The sequence below is a fragment of the Amblyraja radiata genome, chromosome 4, assembly GCF_010909765.2.
Source record: "Amblyraja radiata isolate CabotCenter1 chromosome 4, sAmbRad1.1.pri, whole genome shotgun sequence".
In the NCBI taxonomy this organism is placed as follows: Eukaryota; Metazoa; Chordata; class Chondrichthyes; order Rajiformes; family Rajidae; genus Amblyraja; species Amblyraja radiata.
In genome coordinates this window covers 93694738-93711956 of record NC_045959.1, presented here as the reverse complement: position 1 = coordinate 93711956, position 17219 = coordinate 93694738, and the positions used below count along the sequence as shown (strand labels likewise).

The following is a 17219-nucleotide window of genomic DNA, read 5'->3' as shown; positions in this document are numbered from 1 at the left end:
CTCTAGATGTAGACATTTATCACAAATAGGAGAGATTTGTGGGAAGATTCTATTTAGTTTTATTTTAGAGTAGTGTAGTCTATGTAAGACCTTGAATTGTATTAAAGTATGTCTGGCATTTAATGAACATTGATGTATTTGTTGTAAACTTTCGTCCCACATATCTTTCGTGATAGGGTGACCTATTTCATTTTCCCATTTGTATCTATATGGTTCGGTCGGTGGTACCTCGTTGTTTAGTAGGGTGTTATAAATATAAGCTATTAGTTTTTCAGTATTAGGATACTATAGTTCTGCAGTTTTTCATGATAGGGTGACCTATTTCATTTTCCCATTTGTATCTATATGGTTCGGTCGGTGGTACCTCGTTGTTTAGTAGGGTGTTATAAATATAAGCTATTAGTTTTTCAGTATTAGGATACTATAGTTCTGCAGTTTTTAATAACTACATCAAATTCAAATAATATCTTTTTTTTTTAGGAGAAGATATGGGGTCTTGATGGCATATAAAACCATGTATAGTAACCAATTTAAGACAGCTCATTAAAGCAGATAATTCTTTACGCAGAGACCACACCTAAGTTGGATCTAACACTTGATGACATATAGATTTTGCAAGTTGGGACACTGGGCAGTTGGAAGGAGGATTCAGTGAATGTTCTCTGCCAAATCTTATGTAGCACCTCCATGTGGCACCGATATTGCGCTTCCTTGGCACTGCACTGAACTAGTCGCCCTCTAACTGATGCAATAATTGAAGCATGCCTCCGATTTTCAATGAGGAATCAATTAAAAAACATGATAATTCAATCCAAATTCGGGGCAGGTGAAAAAAGGCAAACTTCTACAGTACATTGTAATTATATTAATGCAGATAAACAAGGAATAAGTTGTCATTGTGCATTGAAGAATGGTGCTCTGAGATTGAAAAAAGATGGAAAAGAGTGGTCAGGCAGCATCTCTGAAGAACACGGATAGATGACGTTTCAAGTCGGGACCATTCTTCAGAGCCAAGATTAGATTGTTCTAGAAGTGATAAAAAACATTGCATTTAAACACAGTAACAAACTTCAGAGTGATTTCACCTTGTTCTAATGCTGTATATTCAAAACCTTTTATAAATACACTGCGATTACAAGTCACCAGTTTCATGGTTAGATTTTCTCAATTTCTTTAGACACAAGGAACTGCCTAAGCTGGTAAAAAAAAGAAACACAAAGTGCTGGAATGCCTCAGCGGGTCAGGCAGCATCTCAGGAGGACATGGATAATTGACATTATGGGTTGGTACTGTTCTTCAGATTAAATGTAGTAGTGGGCAAAAAGCTGGAAAAAAGGTGGGAGTGAGATAAAGAGGGGGAGAGAGAGGGTGTGCTGAGAGGGGGGTGAGATGAGGGGAGGGGGAGAGGTGGGGAGCAGGGAGGGGGAGGGAGGGTGGAGGGAAGGGGGTAGAGGTGTGGAGGGTTTAGGGGAGGGATGGTGGGGGAGGGGATGGAGGGGAGGTGGGAAAAGAGGGGTCGAGGTGTCTAGCGAGCTTTTGTTTTTCCTCTTGTGGGTTCTATCTTGTCTTTTGTTCTCCTTTTTTTTTGTCTCTCTTTTTTTTCTTTTTTTCTCTCTGGCTTTTTTTATTTGCTCGTTTTCTTCTTTTTTCTACTTTTGTTTCTTGTTGCCTGACTTTTTCTCTCTCTTCGCTCCTTTTCTCTCTCTTACTCTCTTTTCTCTTTTCCTCTCCCTTTCTTTTCTCTCCGCTACTCTCTATCTCTTTCGCTCTCTCTTTTTTCTCTCATCTCACTCTGTCTTTGTCTCCGTCTCTCTCTCTCTTTTGCCTTTTTTACCCAACAACCATTTGCAGGCAGTGCTTTTTTTCCCCTCAAACTATCCCTATTTTCATTTCCAAACACATTATGGGTACTCACAGCTGTGGAGACATTTGTTCAGTGTCATTCAGAGCTCTGATTGAGGCACACACACTTCAGAGACTGATTGGGCACACCCATCTTACTTAGCACACCCTCTGGTTTATAGTCCCTCCCCCTCTCCTCAAGCATGGTCAGCAGAGAGAATGGGGAATTTTGTAAAACCATTAGATCTCTGCTCTGTCTTTTTCATCGACGGGAAAAATCCTCGGCACACATACGGCGGAGGGGGGCTCTGAGCGAGGTGGCCAAAAATGACGGCCGTAGGTGGCGGCGTTCTCTCGGAAATCGCAGCACAGAAGGCCAAACCCAGTCAAGAACAGACTTTTAGTAATATAGATAGTCTTTTTGGTGACTAGATATCACGCAACAGAAAAGCCTTTCATTTTACCTTGTACACATGACAATAATAAAATAAAGAGATGAAAAGGAGACAAATTGGTGCAAGATAAGGAGAGAATAGCGCGGCATGGTGGCGCAGTGGTAGAGTTGCTGCCTTATAGCGCTTACAGAGACCAAGTTCGATCCCGGTTACAGGTGCTTGTTTGGAAGGAATTTTTTACGTTCTTCCTGTGATCTGTGTGGACTTTCTCCGTGAACTTTGGTTTCCTCCCATAATCCAAAGATGTGCAGAAGGTTAACCTTGGTGTAAATGTAAAAAAAAATTGTCCCTAGTCTAGGTGTAGGATAGGGTTAATGTGTGGGGATCGCTGATCAGTGCGGACTCGGTGTGTCAAAGGGCCCATTTCCGCGCTGTATCTCTCAAATAAACTAAACTAAACTTAAGAGAAATGAAATTAGAAGATGGGACATAGGAGGAAGAGAACTTGTTTCCGGCATTGCCCACCCCCCCCCCCCCCCCCCCCCACCTCAATGAGTCTGAACAAGAGTTCTGACCTGAAACATCACCTATTCATGTTCTCCAGAGATGCTGCCTGTCCTGCTTAATTCCTCTAGCATTTGTGCTTTATTTTACTCAATATCTTTATAAACATACATAAGACTGACTCCCCCAGCATTTACTCATTTGCAACACGAGTTGTAATACTACATAGACAATAGGTGCAGGAGTCGGCCATTCGACCCTTCGAGCCAGCACTCCCGTTCAATGTGATCATGGGTGATCATCCACAATCAGTACCCTGTTCCGGCCTTCTCCCCATACCCCTTGATTAATACATGGTGATGTTAACATAAATCAAAGAACGATCATGGAAATCTATATTACTAAAAGTTTGTTCTTGACCGGTTTTGGCCATCTGTGCTGCGATTTCTGAGAGAACGCTCAACCTACGGCCATCATTTTTGGCCACCTTGCTCAGAACCCCCCTCCGCCGTATGTGTGCCAAGGATTTTTCCAAACGATGAAAAATGACAGAGATATTAATGAATTTACAAAATTCCCCATTCTCTCTGCTGCCCCTGCTGGCGGCAGGGGGAGGGACTATACAACCAGGAAGTGGTGTGCCTCAATCAGTCTGCAAGCTAGAGGAAGGCAGAGGGTCACGTTTCTCTGAGCTGTGAATAACACGGAACACATGTCTACTCAAATGTAAGTGTCCTTAGTGGTTCTAAAACGCTTGCAGAATGTGTCTATTGGTTCTGAAATGTTTTTTAGGTTCTCCCCCCCCCTCTCCTCTCCCCCCCTCTCCTATCCCCCCTCTCCTATCCCCCATCTCCTCTCCCCCCCTCCTCTCCCGCCAACTCCCCTCTCCCCCATCCTCTCCCTCCCCCTCCTCTCCTCTCCCCCATCCTCTCCTCTCCCCCCTCCTCTCTTTCCCTCTCCCCCTCCCCCTCTCCCTCTCCCCCTCCTCCTCTCCCCCCCTCGTCCTCTCCCCCCCCTCTTCCTCTCCCTTTCTCCTCCTCCTCTCCCCCCTTTCCTCTACTCCCCCCCTCTCCTCGTCCCCTCCTCTCCCCTCCTCTCCTCTCCCCCCCTCACCCCTCCCTCTCCCCCCCCCCCCCCCTACACCTCCCCGCCCCTCTCCTCCCCCCCTCTCCGTCCCTCGCTCCTCACCCTCTTTTTTTCTTCTCCCCCCCTCCCCCTCCATCCCCTCCCCCCCCATTCCTCCCTAGCCCCCCTCCCTCCACAGCCTCCCTACCCCCTTTTCCCTCCCCGCCTCCCTCACCTCCCTGCTCCCCCCCCTCCCTCGCCCTCTCCTCCCCCCCGTCCTCTCCCCCCCCTTCCTCCCCCCTCTCTCCCCCCTTCTCTCCCCCCCTCTCCCCGACCCATCCCCCCCTCTCTGCCTCTCCTCCCCCCCTCTCTCCCTCCTCCCCTCCATTCCCTCCCCCACCCTCCCTCCCCTAAACCCCCTCCCCTCCACACCCCCTACCTCTTCCCCCCTCCCTGCTCCCCACTTCACCCCCCTCTCAGCACCCCCTCTCTCTCCCCCTCACTCTCACCCTCTCTCTCTCCTCCCCTCTTCCCCCACCTTTCCCCCCTCACCCACCCTCCCTCTTATCCTCCTCTCCACCCCCTATCCCTCTTGCCCCTCTCTCTGTGTCTCTGTCTCTCTCTCTCTGCCTCTGCCCCTTCTCTCTCTGCCCTCACTCTCTACCCCCGCCCGCCCCCCACCCCCCTCTCTAGATGTGACTGCAAGTTGGGGGCTATGCGTCAGTAGATATGGTGGTTATGGGGTAAAAGGAGCAAATTAAGGGGGTAATTAGCGTGAGTGCGGGGGGGGTGGATAGTTAATGTGTGTGACGCTGCGTGCCGCTTCCCCCCCCCCCCCCCACAACCGCACGTTGGGGGATCAGACCCAACGGGTCTGCACTTGGTCTAGTAAGTACTATAAATGATTTGAACAGTTCAACATGAGCTTGACAACTTCATTTCATGTTTTTAGCCAAAGAACAGTATAACTTACCAAGCAAAGATGGGGGTTGAGAACACCATTATCCACCTGCTCCATCATTCATATGCTCACCTGGATAAGCCGGGAAGCATTGTGAGAGTCATGTTTTTTTACTTCTCCAGTGCTTTTTACACGATCCGGCCTGCACTGCTAGGGAGAAAACTGACGAAGATGCGGGTGGATGCTCCATTGTTGTCGTGGATCACCAACTACCTGACTGGACGGCCACAATATGTCAGGGTACAGAAATGTGTCTCAGACATGGTGGTGAGCAGCACAGGGGCCCCACAGGGGATGGTCCTCTCTCTCTTCCTGTTTACCATCTACACCTTGGACATTCAGATATAACTCCGCCTTCTGCCACCTGCAGACGTTTTCAGATGACTCTGCAATTGTGGGGGCATCAGCGAGGAGAAGGAAGATGAATACAGAGGTGAAGTCAACAACTTTGTTGAGTGGTGCGGGATGAATAACCTGCAGCTCAACACCGACAAGACTAAGGAGTTGGTGGTGGACTTTAGGAGGAGAGGAACACACCTGTCCCCTGTCTCCATCAATGGTGTGGTTGTGCAGTTTACCAGGGAGTACAAATACCTGGGAGTATACCTGGACAGTAAACTGGACTGGTCCAAACGCTGAGGCCCTGTACAAGAAGGGACAGAGCCGGCTGTACTTTTTGAGATTGCTCTGCTCCTTCAACGTCTGCAGTGAGATGCTGCAGATGTTCTACCAATTGGTGGTAGCCAGTGCCATTCTCTTTGCTGCCATGTGCTGGGGCAGCAGGGTGAAGGCTGCGGATGCCAATAAGATCAACAAACTCATCAGGAAGGCTGGCTCTGTCCTGGGGGCGGAGTTGGATTCTTGGGAGGTGGTCTTGGAGGGGAGGATGCTCCTCAAACTGAGGAACATCCTGGACAAAACAGCTCACCCCCTCAATGACACGCAGGTCAACCTGAGGAGCACCTTCAGTAACAGACTGGTTGCATCAAGATACAGGACAGAATGCCACAGGAGATCCTTCTTCCCTGTGGCTATCAAACTTTACAACTCCTCCCCCTTCTGTCATGGGGTAGACTGAGATTGACCCCCCCCCCACCTCCTCAATCTTTGCTCATCCCCAAAGCCTTACCACTCGGGACTTTATTTTCATGTTTCATATATTTTGTGGTTTTTATGACTGTTGGCAAATTAATTTCCCTCCTGGGATAAATAAAGTTCTCTTGTATTGTATCATATTGTATGGTCATTATTCAAATCTAGGGCAAAGGCTTTCATGAGTGAAATGCACCGAAACATATACTCCATTTTGCATATGGCAAGTGAACTTTTATTTCATACCATTATCATTCTTTCCTTGCTTCATCAAATATTCCATGAGTTCATTGGTTTTGCAACACGAGAAAGAGGTGAAATGGTGGGCAGGTATTCAAATTAGCAGTATGTAGCTTGTGATGACCCACAATGTTCTGTATTGGAATTGCAACTGTTGACTATTTTTATGAACTACTTAGACCTATATGATGGAAAGTCCCTTATTTAAGTTTCCCAAGGTCAACAATGTAGATGGTAGCAGGAAGTTAGAAAGACACTTTAATAGTTTTGGCTAATGGGTTACAAATTATCAAACAGATTTCAACATAAGCAAATGTGAAATCACCCATTTGAAAGATAGACCATTTTCTACCTGCTGAAAGGCCAGAAGCTGCAGAAGATCAACGGGGTTTTGTTTGCTACGATTATAAAAATAACATAGAAAAGTACTGAAAATAATTAAAGGAGCTAACATAATGTTGTCCTATAGATTCTGGAACACATGTTATGGTATGGCAAATCTAAATCAAGTTAGACTGCACAGTGTAAGCAATTCTGTAGACCATCATTCGCCATGGAGAGCATATGCTTACCAGAATGGTGCTTGGAACCTGAAGAGTTAACATAGAATATAGCACACGGCAGCACAGGCACAAGTCCTTCAGTCCACAATGTCTGTAGCGAACATGATGCCAAGACCAACTCTTATCTGTCTGTACATAATCTATAATTCTCCATTCCCTGCATATCCATGTGCCTATCCAAAAATCTCTTAAATGCCACTATTATATCTGCCTCCACCACGGCAGCACATTCCAGGCACTCACCACCCCATGTGTAAAAAAAATTGCCCTACACATCTCCTTAAAGATTTGCTGCTCTCATCTGAAAGCTATGCTCTCTAGTATTTGATATTTCAATTCTGGAAAAATAAAGTTCTGACTGTCTACCCTATCTGTACTTCTCATAATTCTATATACTTCTATCAGGTGTCCCTGCAATCTCTGGCACTCCACAGAAAACAATCCAAAATTAGCCAGTCCAACATCTCGCTGCAGCTAACACCCCATAATCATTTTTGTAAACTTCCTCTGCATCCTTTCAAAGCCTCTACATCATTCCTGTAAGGGACAGACCAGAACTGCATGCTTATACCCAGTGCCCCAACCAATGAAGGCAAGCATACCATAACTTGCATTTGGTCCATCTAGGCCTGCTGGATCTTCCAGTTGCTAAATGTTTTGACTCCCGCTCCTCCCATACCCAGACTGACCTTTCTGTACTGGGCCACCTCCATTGCCAGAGTGAGGCTGGAGGAACAGCACCTTATATTATAGACAATAGACAATAGGTGTAGGAGTAGGCCATTCGGCCCTTCTGATTAGGTAGCTTAACCCACCGTATGAAAATTAAATTCTCCAATTTTAGGTAACACCCCAACCCCCCCGCCCTTTCCTGACTTTGGTGTGCATCCATTCTTCCCCTATCCCACCCCTGACCCTTTCCACCCCGATCAAACCTCCACCCCGCCTCATCTGTATCCAACTATCTCTAGCCAGGCTTTGTCCCACCCCCACCTCTTTTCTCTACAATCAGTCTGAAGAAGAGTACCAACCCGAAATGTCATCTATTCATGTCCTCCAGAGATGCTGCTCATGAGTTACTCCAGCATTTTGAGTTTTATGCAAGATTCCAGCATCTGTAGTTCCTTGTGTAGAATAGCACAATTTTTTTATAAGTTATGTCGTTAAATTACAAAAGCAGATTATGTAAACTAGGTTAGTATTTGCTGGAATTTAATGTTTTATAATGGTTTGTAATATAGACTTCATGACATTAATGGATAATTGGGGGAAAAAAAAACTGTAACTTATCTATTCCAGGGCCATGGGTCAATTGCCTGAAAACAGGTGCCAGGTCTTACAAAAATGAAATGATAAAGTTCTGCTACATACACTTCCGTGTGAACTCCAATAGTAGTTAGGTCAATTATGAAGATCAAATCTGCGACTGATAGTTTGTTGAAGGGACATGAGATGAAGGCACCCTTTGGATGCAGAGCAGCCATTATCTCATTGAATTATGCAATAAGCTATGCTTGATTTTCCTAGTTTGATTCTCCTGTAGTTCAATATCTATGTAGTATTGTAGAAAAGGCAACATAAGCATGCAATGGTGCGGCTGATGCAACATTTTTAGCATTCTCAGGAGAGAAAGGGAGAAAATCTCTAGAAATTGGTGTTTCGCAATATTAAAATAATCGAATAAAGGAATACTTTAAAGCTTTTTTTAAATTCATACCACTATAATTATACTTGTACAATGATCAGATAATCTTGACGTAAAATTAGGAGACATTGTCGATAATCGTTAAAATATTACTTACACATCAATAAATGTAATAGTTGATTATGAAATATGTAGAGAACAATCATACCACAGGGAGGCAGTATTGCTTCTTCTCAGTAAAAAACTTTCTTCAAGTGCTGTATTACTTCTCCCGGTCAACCTGCAGCAAATAATATCCATCCATTCCTAAATCATGATATTTTATCAGCTCGAGTTCATTTTTGGTCGGATTCATTATTACCTCACACCCCTGTGTTCTTTTGGCAAAAATAATAAAATGCCAATTAATGCTATTCAATGAATAATACTATTCATTGAAATTGATTCCTGTACGTTCCGACGATAAGCAAATATGCAGTAGGAATTTCTTTAACAAAGAAAATACAAAGGTCTAAGATGTGATAAATATTTTGAAACTATATTCAAAATAAAAGAAGCACAATTCCTTTGCAGTTTGAGAATTATTTCGCCCCCGCAGAGATAGATGGTGTCACTGCATTCAGCCAGCGGTGCTGCAGCCTTGATTGAGGGGCTGGGCGCCCACTCACGGAGAAAGGCAGGGTTAAGGGAGGGCGGGGCTTTATGGGTGACTGACAGGTGCCGCGGCTCCGCCGGCTGCCGTCACAAAAGCCGGCGCGGCCATTGGCCGGGACGCCATCGATTGACAGCTTCGGTGACTAATGAAAGGAGAGGTAATCGTGAGCGGGAGGTGGGAATGGCCAATGGGCGCGGGGCAGGGGGGCGGGCTCTGCGGGAGGCAGCGGACGGTTATTTTTGATTTCCTCTCCTCTTTATAATCTGCGTTGTCGCCCGAAGCGGAGAAAAGGGGGTAAAAAAAAGGAGAAGGGGGCAAAGCAGAGAAAGCAAAGGTGCGAGTGAGAGAATACAGCCCGAGAGGGGCACGGGGCAGCCGTCACCTCGCAGGCGCGTCTTCAGAATTGTTCTTCTGTCTTGTGCTTTCTCAAATTTGTTGTAAATTGAATACCACAGCCGCGTCTTTTCAACGCTGGAGTCGGACCTTTCGGCTGATCATTTTGCGTGCGTGAGGGTTTTCCTTTGAGGGGAGGGGGAGTAATTAAATGATTATCCGTTGCTGTACTTAACACACAACTGACCCGGGTCGCCCTTTGCTGCAGGATGGACGAAGAGAAGTATTTACCCGAGCTGATGGCCGAAAAGGATAGCCTGGACCCTTCATTCGTGCACGCCAGCAGGCTGGTGACAGCAGGTAGATGCTCCGTGTATTTATAGACCCGGGTAAAACTTTGTAATTATTGAATTATTCTTCTCTCAGCAGCAACTCAACTCTCCACTGGTGTCTCATCATGCAAAAAAAAAACATTGCTTGACTCAAAACCAGGTACTTGTTTTCTCTATAAAAGATTTTTGTAGTCAATTCAATTGCACATTCGGGTAAAAAAAAAGTTGTCAAGCTAGGAGGGTTTTTAATTATTTTTTGCAAACCCCGAGTCATTTTTCCTTGTTTGCATTTGCTATCCGTTCGATTGTTCCCATTGACTTTTGGTCATTCCTCATAATTTGCCCATGGATTAAGAGTACCTGAAATGCTCGGGTTTTTATTTCTTTGGAGACCGTTTTATTCCAGCAGCTCGCATGATTTGAGATTCGTTGAATGTAGGTTTAAAATGCTGCGGAGGGTGCTTGTACTGGGAAGTTCTTTGACATCACTGTTATGTTTTTGGACATGTTGGAGGATTAAATGAGCTATTGAATCATTCTGCAGCTCTACTCGATTGTGCTGCTCGTTTACATCCAGTATACGCCGTTTCTATCATTTGTCCTAAAGTTTCAACATACGCACCTATTTAAATTCTGTTTAAGGAAAATGACTGCTTTTATTGTGAGGAGTTCTGCCCATGTCTAAAACATCATGCATCCCTGGTTAAATTTCGCATGTAATCTGAAGAAATGTATAATCTCTTTGTTCTAATTTTAAAAAAAATCCTTTGGAGCATTGCTTCAGCCACTGGTCAAGGAAGCGAGTTTAAGAATAAATTGATTCATTCTTTGGTACTTCTGATTAAGGCATCCTGAAAGATGGGTAAAGCAAATGGCATGTGTTGGCTGTTAACCTGAAGCACATTTAATTATCAATTGATTGATGGAAATAATGAAAATATTTGTAATACTTTGAATTGAAATTAGACTTTAATTATTTGGTGGCCTTGGTTAAACACTTCTTTCTTGTGCGGTACCCCTATGGAGGGTGATCATTTTAAATTTGTATATGTCACCAAATTCTTCATGTTTTGCTAACAGTTTCATAAAACTTGAATGGATATGTGAAGTCTAGTGATGGAAAGTTCCTTATGGATGCATATAAAGCAAGCACTGTTTAGGTTCTTCAGAGCAGACTATTCTATTAGCTTCAGGAGTACTTATTAAAAATATACAATATATCTAGCTTGGTGATGTTGAAGAACTAATTTAAATTCTTGCATGATAGCATGCAAAGTGTCTATTTTAAATTTACAGGTAAGGTTTGTTTTGGGTTACACAGTTTGGGTTTTTTGAGGAAAGAAAGTTGGCATTTCTCAATCTTTTTGGTTAAAGTACATTTATTTGTCCATTGTTTCCCATTGTCATGCTGAGCTTTATGCCGTCTATATTGTGAGGCAATTTTCAGAAGCAGTAGCACCAGTGAACTAACTGATTAACTGAATTATTTAAAAGTTCTGAACTTTTAAATTTTCATCTGTCTCTAAAACAGACAAGCAACATATAAATTACACTTACTCTTGGATGCATTTGTATATGGTGCGTAAAGAATAAACAATAGTTTGAGATTGGGGGGGAAAAAATGACTGGAATTTTCTATTAAATCTTATGGTATTCGCTGTATCTTTTTTCAATACATTTGGGGCATGTATCAAGATTAAAACTGCTGTTTGACAGCATGTCCATTAACATGTTCTGTGAAGCTTTTATGCTTGAACTAATATTTAATTTGATGTGGTTGGTTTGAAAGTTCATTATTCGTGTGAAGTGGTGATGCTTTTTGAGTGATGACTGCATACCACTCTTTTGCCTCTTGTGCCTTGAATTGACTTTTTTTGCAGTGAATGTAAATAGTTGAATGGAAATATAAGATTGTTGGAAATTGTAGGGAAATGAGGTGGTGAAGCTGCACCTCCCATCAGCCTCACGTTTTGTTTGCAGGCATGGCTTGGCAGAGGTAATAAAATTAACTTTTCATAGTTGTGATTATATTTTAACTTCTCTACCTACTGACTCAACCATGTCAAACGTACTTGTCTTAATCCTAATTTTATGGGAAGGAAATTGGATACTCTCTTGACTATTTTTCAGCATGAAAATAACAATCTATTATTTATAGAGCTGACTTGAAATTGATAACTGGTACTTTCAGGACATGTATGTGTTCGCTAGCAACAAATGATATTTTCTAAGCATGTGTTAAAATTGTATGTTTTATGCTGCAGTGGATCCACAAAGTTTGTTTTGTAGACTTGTTATGCAGGTGGTCCTTAAGTCAAAATTTACTCAAAGATACATGTTTCTGTCAATTGTATTCTGTAATTATGGAGATACAAAATTGTTTAGAATGGGAATGATATTGAATGTCATCGTGCAGATGGATTTTGACAACTAGATTTCTCAGTCTACATTATATTTATAATGTGAATTTTGCTTTGAATATGGTGCATTGATTTAACACTGAATAAGTGATAACAATTTGAAGCAGATTGTGCTGAACCCAGATTATGCAAATATAAAATAATCCTCCAATTGAGTGGGTTATAATGCTTTTTCAAAGCCTGTATTGTTGAAGCTGGCTTCAGTGTTATGAGGGAATATTGTGTGCTTTTAATATGACGATTTTGAGTTTATTTTAAATACCCAAACAGTTTTATCTCTAAGTATTGTGAAATGTTTGAATGTTTAACAATCGAGGTAGAGGAATTTTTTACTATTCTCAATTTTGGTGAAATGTGACCATCCAACACAGAACAGTGCAGCACAGAACAGACCCTTTGGCCCATGAAGTCTGTGCCAAACATGATGCCAAATTAAACTAATCTCTTCTACCTGCATGTGATCCATATCCCTCCATAACCAACATATTTATGTACCTATCTAAAAGCCATTCTTCCTAATTTTCATAAGTTATCAATCATATGGACCTCGTTTCTACACTAATGTGGCAGACATGTTATCTTGAAATTATTTCCTAAAATACATACCTTTTTTGGTTTTCCTTTTCAACAGATCTGTTCAGATTTAATAATTGTGCATGTTTTAAAGAGCAGATAATTTAAATTTGGGCATTAGAATCCGCATATTTCATACAAGAAATACCTTGCTAAATTAATTTCAGCATGACGTAATCTGGCAAAAAGACTACTATTAGAAAAAGTGTTAATTTAAACATCCAGTGGAATGTTGCAAAGAGCTCTTTCAACCTTGATAAATTATTCTGTTTATGGAGATTTGTAGTGAAACAAGGACATTGCAGCAAACATTCTTTTCATGAGCTTGATTCCCAATTAAATAGCATACCATTATCTCTGAAACTAGGGATATTTATTCCCTTGTTTAGGGCATTATGGAATGGGAATACAACTAACCCTTCACAAAGAAATTATAATTCTTGACAAATTTCATAATGGCTTTGGATCATTACCAGTTGCCTAATAATATTTCATATTGAACTGTGACGTGAGCAACATATTCCTGGTTTCCTATTCCAGCATTGAGGTATTGAAATATTCCATATAGTTGTGAAAGTATGCAAACTAATGTTGTCATTTGTCACAATACCCAATGAAAAAGGTATACTTAATGGTTCTGACAGTCATAACAACTTTGTTGTAAAGAATATAAGCAGCTGGAATGCTACAACTTTGCAACTAATTATGGAAGTAATTGGTTTTTGAATTCGGAGACATGACATTGTCCTTGTCAATTGGACCTTTTAGTTTGTGTTAATGCATATTTTCTTTGAGGACCTCATTGTAAAATAGGATTATAATATTTTTGCTCACCATTTTTTGTGTTAAATTGGTTTTAAAGGCCATTTGATTACTTTTTTAAAAAAAATGTAAATAATATTTTTATTAGAAGTAGACATATTATAAAGTATGGTTCATATTATAGTAAAAAAACTTTTCATATACATCAGTCATACATTATTAAAATTTTCAATTGTCGATTACTTCTACTTCTAGTGTTTTTTTTAAATATAGAAAAAGAGAGAAAGAGAGAATAAAGAGTTACAAATATCAAAAAAACAAAAAAGGTGGAATGGATTGCTTATAATACGTCATTGGAGATAGGTTCGTAGATTATAAAGTATGACTTTTCATCTAATCCTGAGTTCAAGTTTCAGTTGGGTTTTCGTGCTGGGCCAATCTATCCCGTCAGATAATTAATGAATGGAGCCCATATTTTATCAAAAAGTTCTTGTTTGTCCATTAAGACAAGTCTAATTCTTTCTAGATATAGGGTCTCCGACATTTCCACAATCCACATTTTAATTGTGGGGGTTGTAGGGCCTTTCCAAAATTTTAATATTAATTTTTTCCCGATTATTATACTGTAGTCGAGGACATTTCTTTGGCTTGTTGTAAGTGTTAAACTTTGCTCTGATATTCCAAGTATTATTAATTTTGAGTTTGGATCCAGTTTTGTATTAATAACTTCTGAAATTATTTCAAAAATATCAGTCCAGAAATGATTAATTTTTATACAATTTGCAAACGTATGTGTTAAATTAGCATCTAGATGTAGACATTTATCACAAATAGAAGAGATTTGTGGGAAGATTCTATTTAGTTTTATTTTGGAGTAGTGTAATCTATGTAAGACTTTAAATTGTATTAAAGCATGTCTGGCATTTAACGAACATTGATGTATATGTTGTAAACTTTCGTCCCACAAATCTTTCGTTATAGGATGACCTAATTCATTTTCCCATGTGTGTCTATATGGTTCCGTCGGTGGTACCTCGTTGTTTAGGAGGGTGTTATAAATATAAGCTATTAATTTTTCAGTGTTAGGATGCTTGTTCAAACATTCATCAAGGATTTCTGGTTCCCTAGTCCTGTAGACTTGTGTGTTAGATTTAACATAATCTCTAATTTGTAGATATCTGAAGAAATTATTTGAGTGCAGTCCATGATTCTGTTGTAACTCTTGAAATGAAAGAAAAGTGCCTTTCCCATAAAGATGTCCAATCTTTTTAATTCCATAATTTTTCCATTGTGTGAACCTTATCCAAAAAGGATGGCTTGAATAAAGGATTATTTACAATGGGAAGGCATAGTGGTATATTATTCAATTTTAAAACTTTTTTTAATTGTTTCCAAATTCGTATTCCACTATGTATTATGGGGTTTTCCTTATAGGTTTTTTTGTGCAGTTTTGTGGTGGCAAATATGATCGGACCAATTTCAAAAGGTAAACAGTCTTCCTTTTCCATCCTTAACCAATCTGGTTGTTGATCCATTTCTTCCAGCCAGAAATTCATGTTTTTAATATGGACTGCCCAGAAATAAAACAAGAAATTTGGCAAAGCCAAACCTCCATTTATCTTTGACTTACATAAATGTTTTTTACTTACTCTATGATTCTTATAATCCCAGATAAAACTTGTAACAATGGAGTCGACTTTTTTGAAAAAAGTTTTTGGGATATATATCGGGATTAATTGAAATGGGTACAGTAGTTGCGGTAAGAAGATCATTTTTATAGCATTAATTCTACCAAGCATTGAAATGGGAAGTGTTTTCCAGTATTGAATATTCTTGTGTAGTTTATTCAGTGAGGGTGGAAAATTTAGTTTAAATAAAGAGGTATATGTCTTAGTTACATAGATTCCTAAGTATTTAAATTTATCTTTAACTATTTTAAAAGGGGATTGTTGTAATGTATGTAAATTGAGTTTTGTTATTGGCATGATTTCACTTTTATTCCAATTAATTCTATATCCTGAAAACTGACCAAATTGAGTTATTAAATTTAATAGATTTGGAATACTAGTTTCTAACTGTAATATGTATTAGTACATCATCTGCATATAAGGAAATTTTATTCCTTGTGTCTCTAGTGTTATATCCGTATATTCCTGTATGGGTTCTAACGCTTTCTGCTAAGGGTTCGATTGCAAGAGCAAATAATAGTGGGGATAGTGAACATCCTTGTCTACAACCTCTAGAGAGATTAAATTTAGTTGATAACATTTGGTTTGTTAATATTCTAGCTGTTGGATTAGAGTATAACAATTTAACCCATGTACAGTACTTCTCTCCCAATTGACATTTTTCCATCACCGAAAATAAATATGGCCATTCTACCTGGTCAAATGCTTTTTCAGCATCTTACGAAATAATTGCTAGATCTGCATTAGGAATTCTATTGGAGTATATAATATTGAATAGTCTTCTCAGATTATAAAAAGAATAACGTTTTGGAATAAAACCTGTTTGGTCGGGGTGTATTAATTTATTAATCACTAAGCTCAATCTATGAGATAGAATTTTAGTTAATATTTTCTGATCAGTATTTAAAAGGACTATTGCTCTATATGAACCTGGGTCTTCAAGATCCTTATCAGTTTTTGGTATGAGTATGATTGTAGATTCATTTAGAGTTTCTGGGAGTTTCTGTTGAGTGTAAGCGTATTTGTACAGTCTGTAGGCGTGGAGAAACCAGATCATAACATTTTTTATAAAATTCAGAACTTAGACCATCAGGACCTGCAGCCTTTCCGTTTTTTAAAGATTTAATTGACTTCGATGTCTTTTATCGTAATTTCAGCACCCAGTGATTCTCTCTCTTTCTGATCTAAACCCGCAAGCTTACATTTCTGTAGAAATGTTTCCATTCCTGCTGATTGTTCTGTCATTTTAGATGAGTACAATTTTTGATAGTATTGTAAAAATCTATTTGATTACTTTTATGCGTCAAATTTAAGATGATTCACTTCCTGCTGTGCAGATAAATGCATGTTGCAGCCAACTGCGTGCCGAATGTGGTGTGCAATCCAATTAATTTAATAATGCTACAGAAAAATTAGCCCACATCCCCAAAAAATTATATATTGTAACTATTTCCATTATGTTAAAGTGTCATTATTAGAATCAGACTACAAGATTAAGGAAAAAATAACTGATTAGACTAGGTACTGTAAATTAGATTCATTGGTGAAGACGTGCAAGTTTTAATTGATTATTTAAAAATTGACACGTTTGGGGTTTTGAAAGCTGACTTTAGAACTAGATTGCTGTTTAGAAAATGATGAATATCATTTGCTACAGGAAAAGCAACGATGCAGTATTGGGTTAACAATATACTTTCACTGAAATTGAAAGCTGGAATTGTTTGGTGTTTACTTTTGAAGTTTGGCTTTTAGGGCCAATGAGGAGAGATGTTGCAGCTGTGAAATTCATTAGGATGAGGTCCTTGAAATTGCCTTGTGGTTTTTTACAGTAAGTTCATTTAAGCATAACATTGTATTTTAGTTTCAATAGGCATATCAGAATGTTGATTGCTTTTTCTCTTCACTTTTTGCAAATGTTCATTCAATTTCAGTTAACATTGTGCTGCTTTTTTAGTTTTGTAGATACTATATTATTTGGAAGAAAGAATTTGAACTTAACTTTGCTTTTCTACTTTGGTGTAGTTTAGAATTGCATCTGGTTTATAGACAATATGTGCAGGAGGTCACTCGGCCCTTCGAGCCAGCACCGCCATTCAATGTGATCATGGCTGATCATCCCCAATCAGTACCCCGTTCCTGCCTTTTCCCC

At 40.1% G+C, this 17219-nt stretch overlaps 1 protein-coding gene across 10 annotated transcripts in view; it reads left to right on the top strand.

Moving 5' to 3' along the window:
• Positions 1-9166: 9166 nt before the first annotated feature.
• khdrbs3 (KH RNA binding domain containing, signal transduction associated 3) overlaps positions 9167-17219 on the top strand; it is a 206595-nt gene continuing 198542 nt past the window's right edge. For 3 of the 10 annotated variants that reach the window (XR_004411790.1, XR_004411791.1, XM_033019953.1), the window contains exons 1-3: positions 9168-9465; positions 9564-9655; positions 9722-9787. Coding sequence is in view for 8 of the 10 variants with exons in the window: in XM_033019953.1 (XP_032875844.1) it covers positions 9565-9655; positions 9722-9787 (157 nt within the window). In the remaining 2 variants the exon portion in view is untranslated. Of the gene's footprint in view, positions 9466-9563; positions 9656-9721; positions 9788-17219 lie in introns of all 10 variants that reach the window. The other 7 variants (XM_033019954.1, XM_033019958.1, XM_033019955.1 and 4 more) reach the window with 7 other exon arrangements.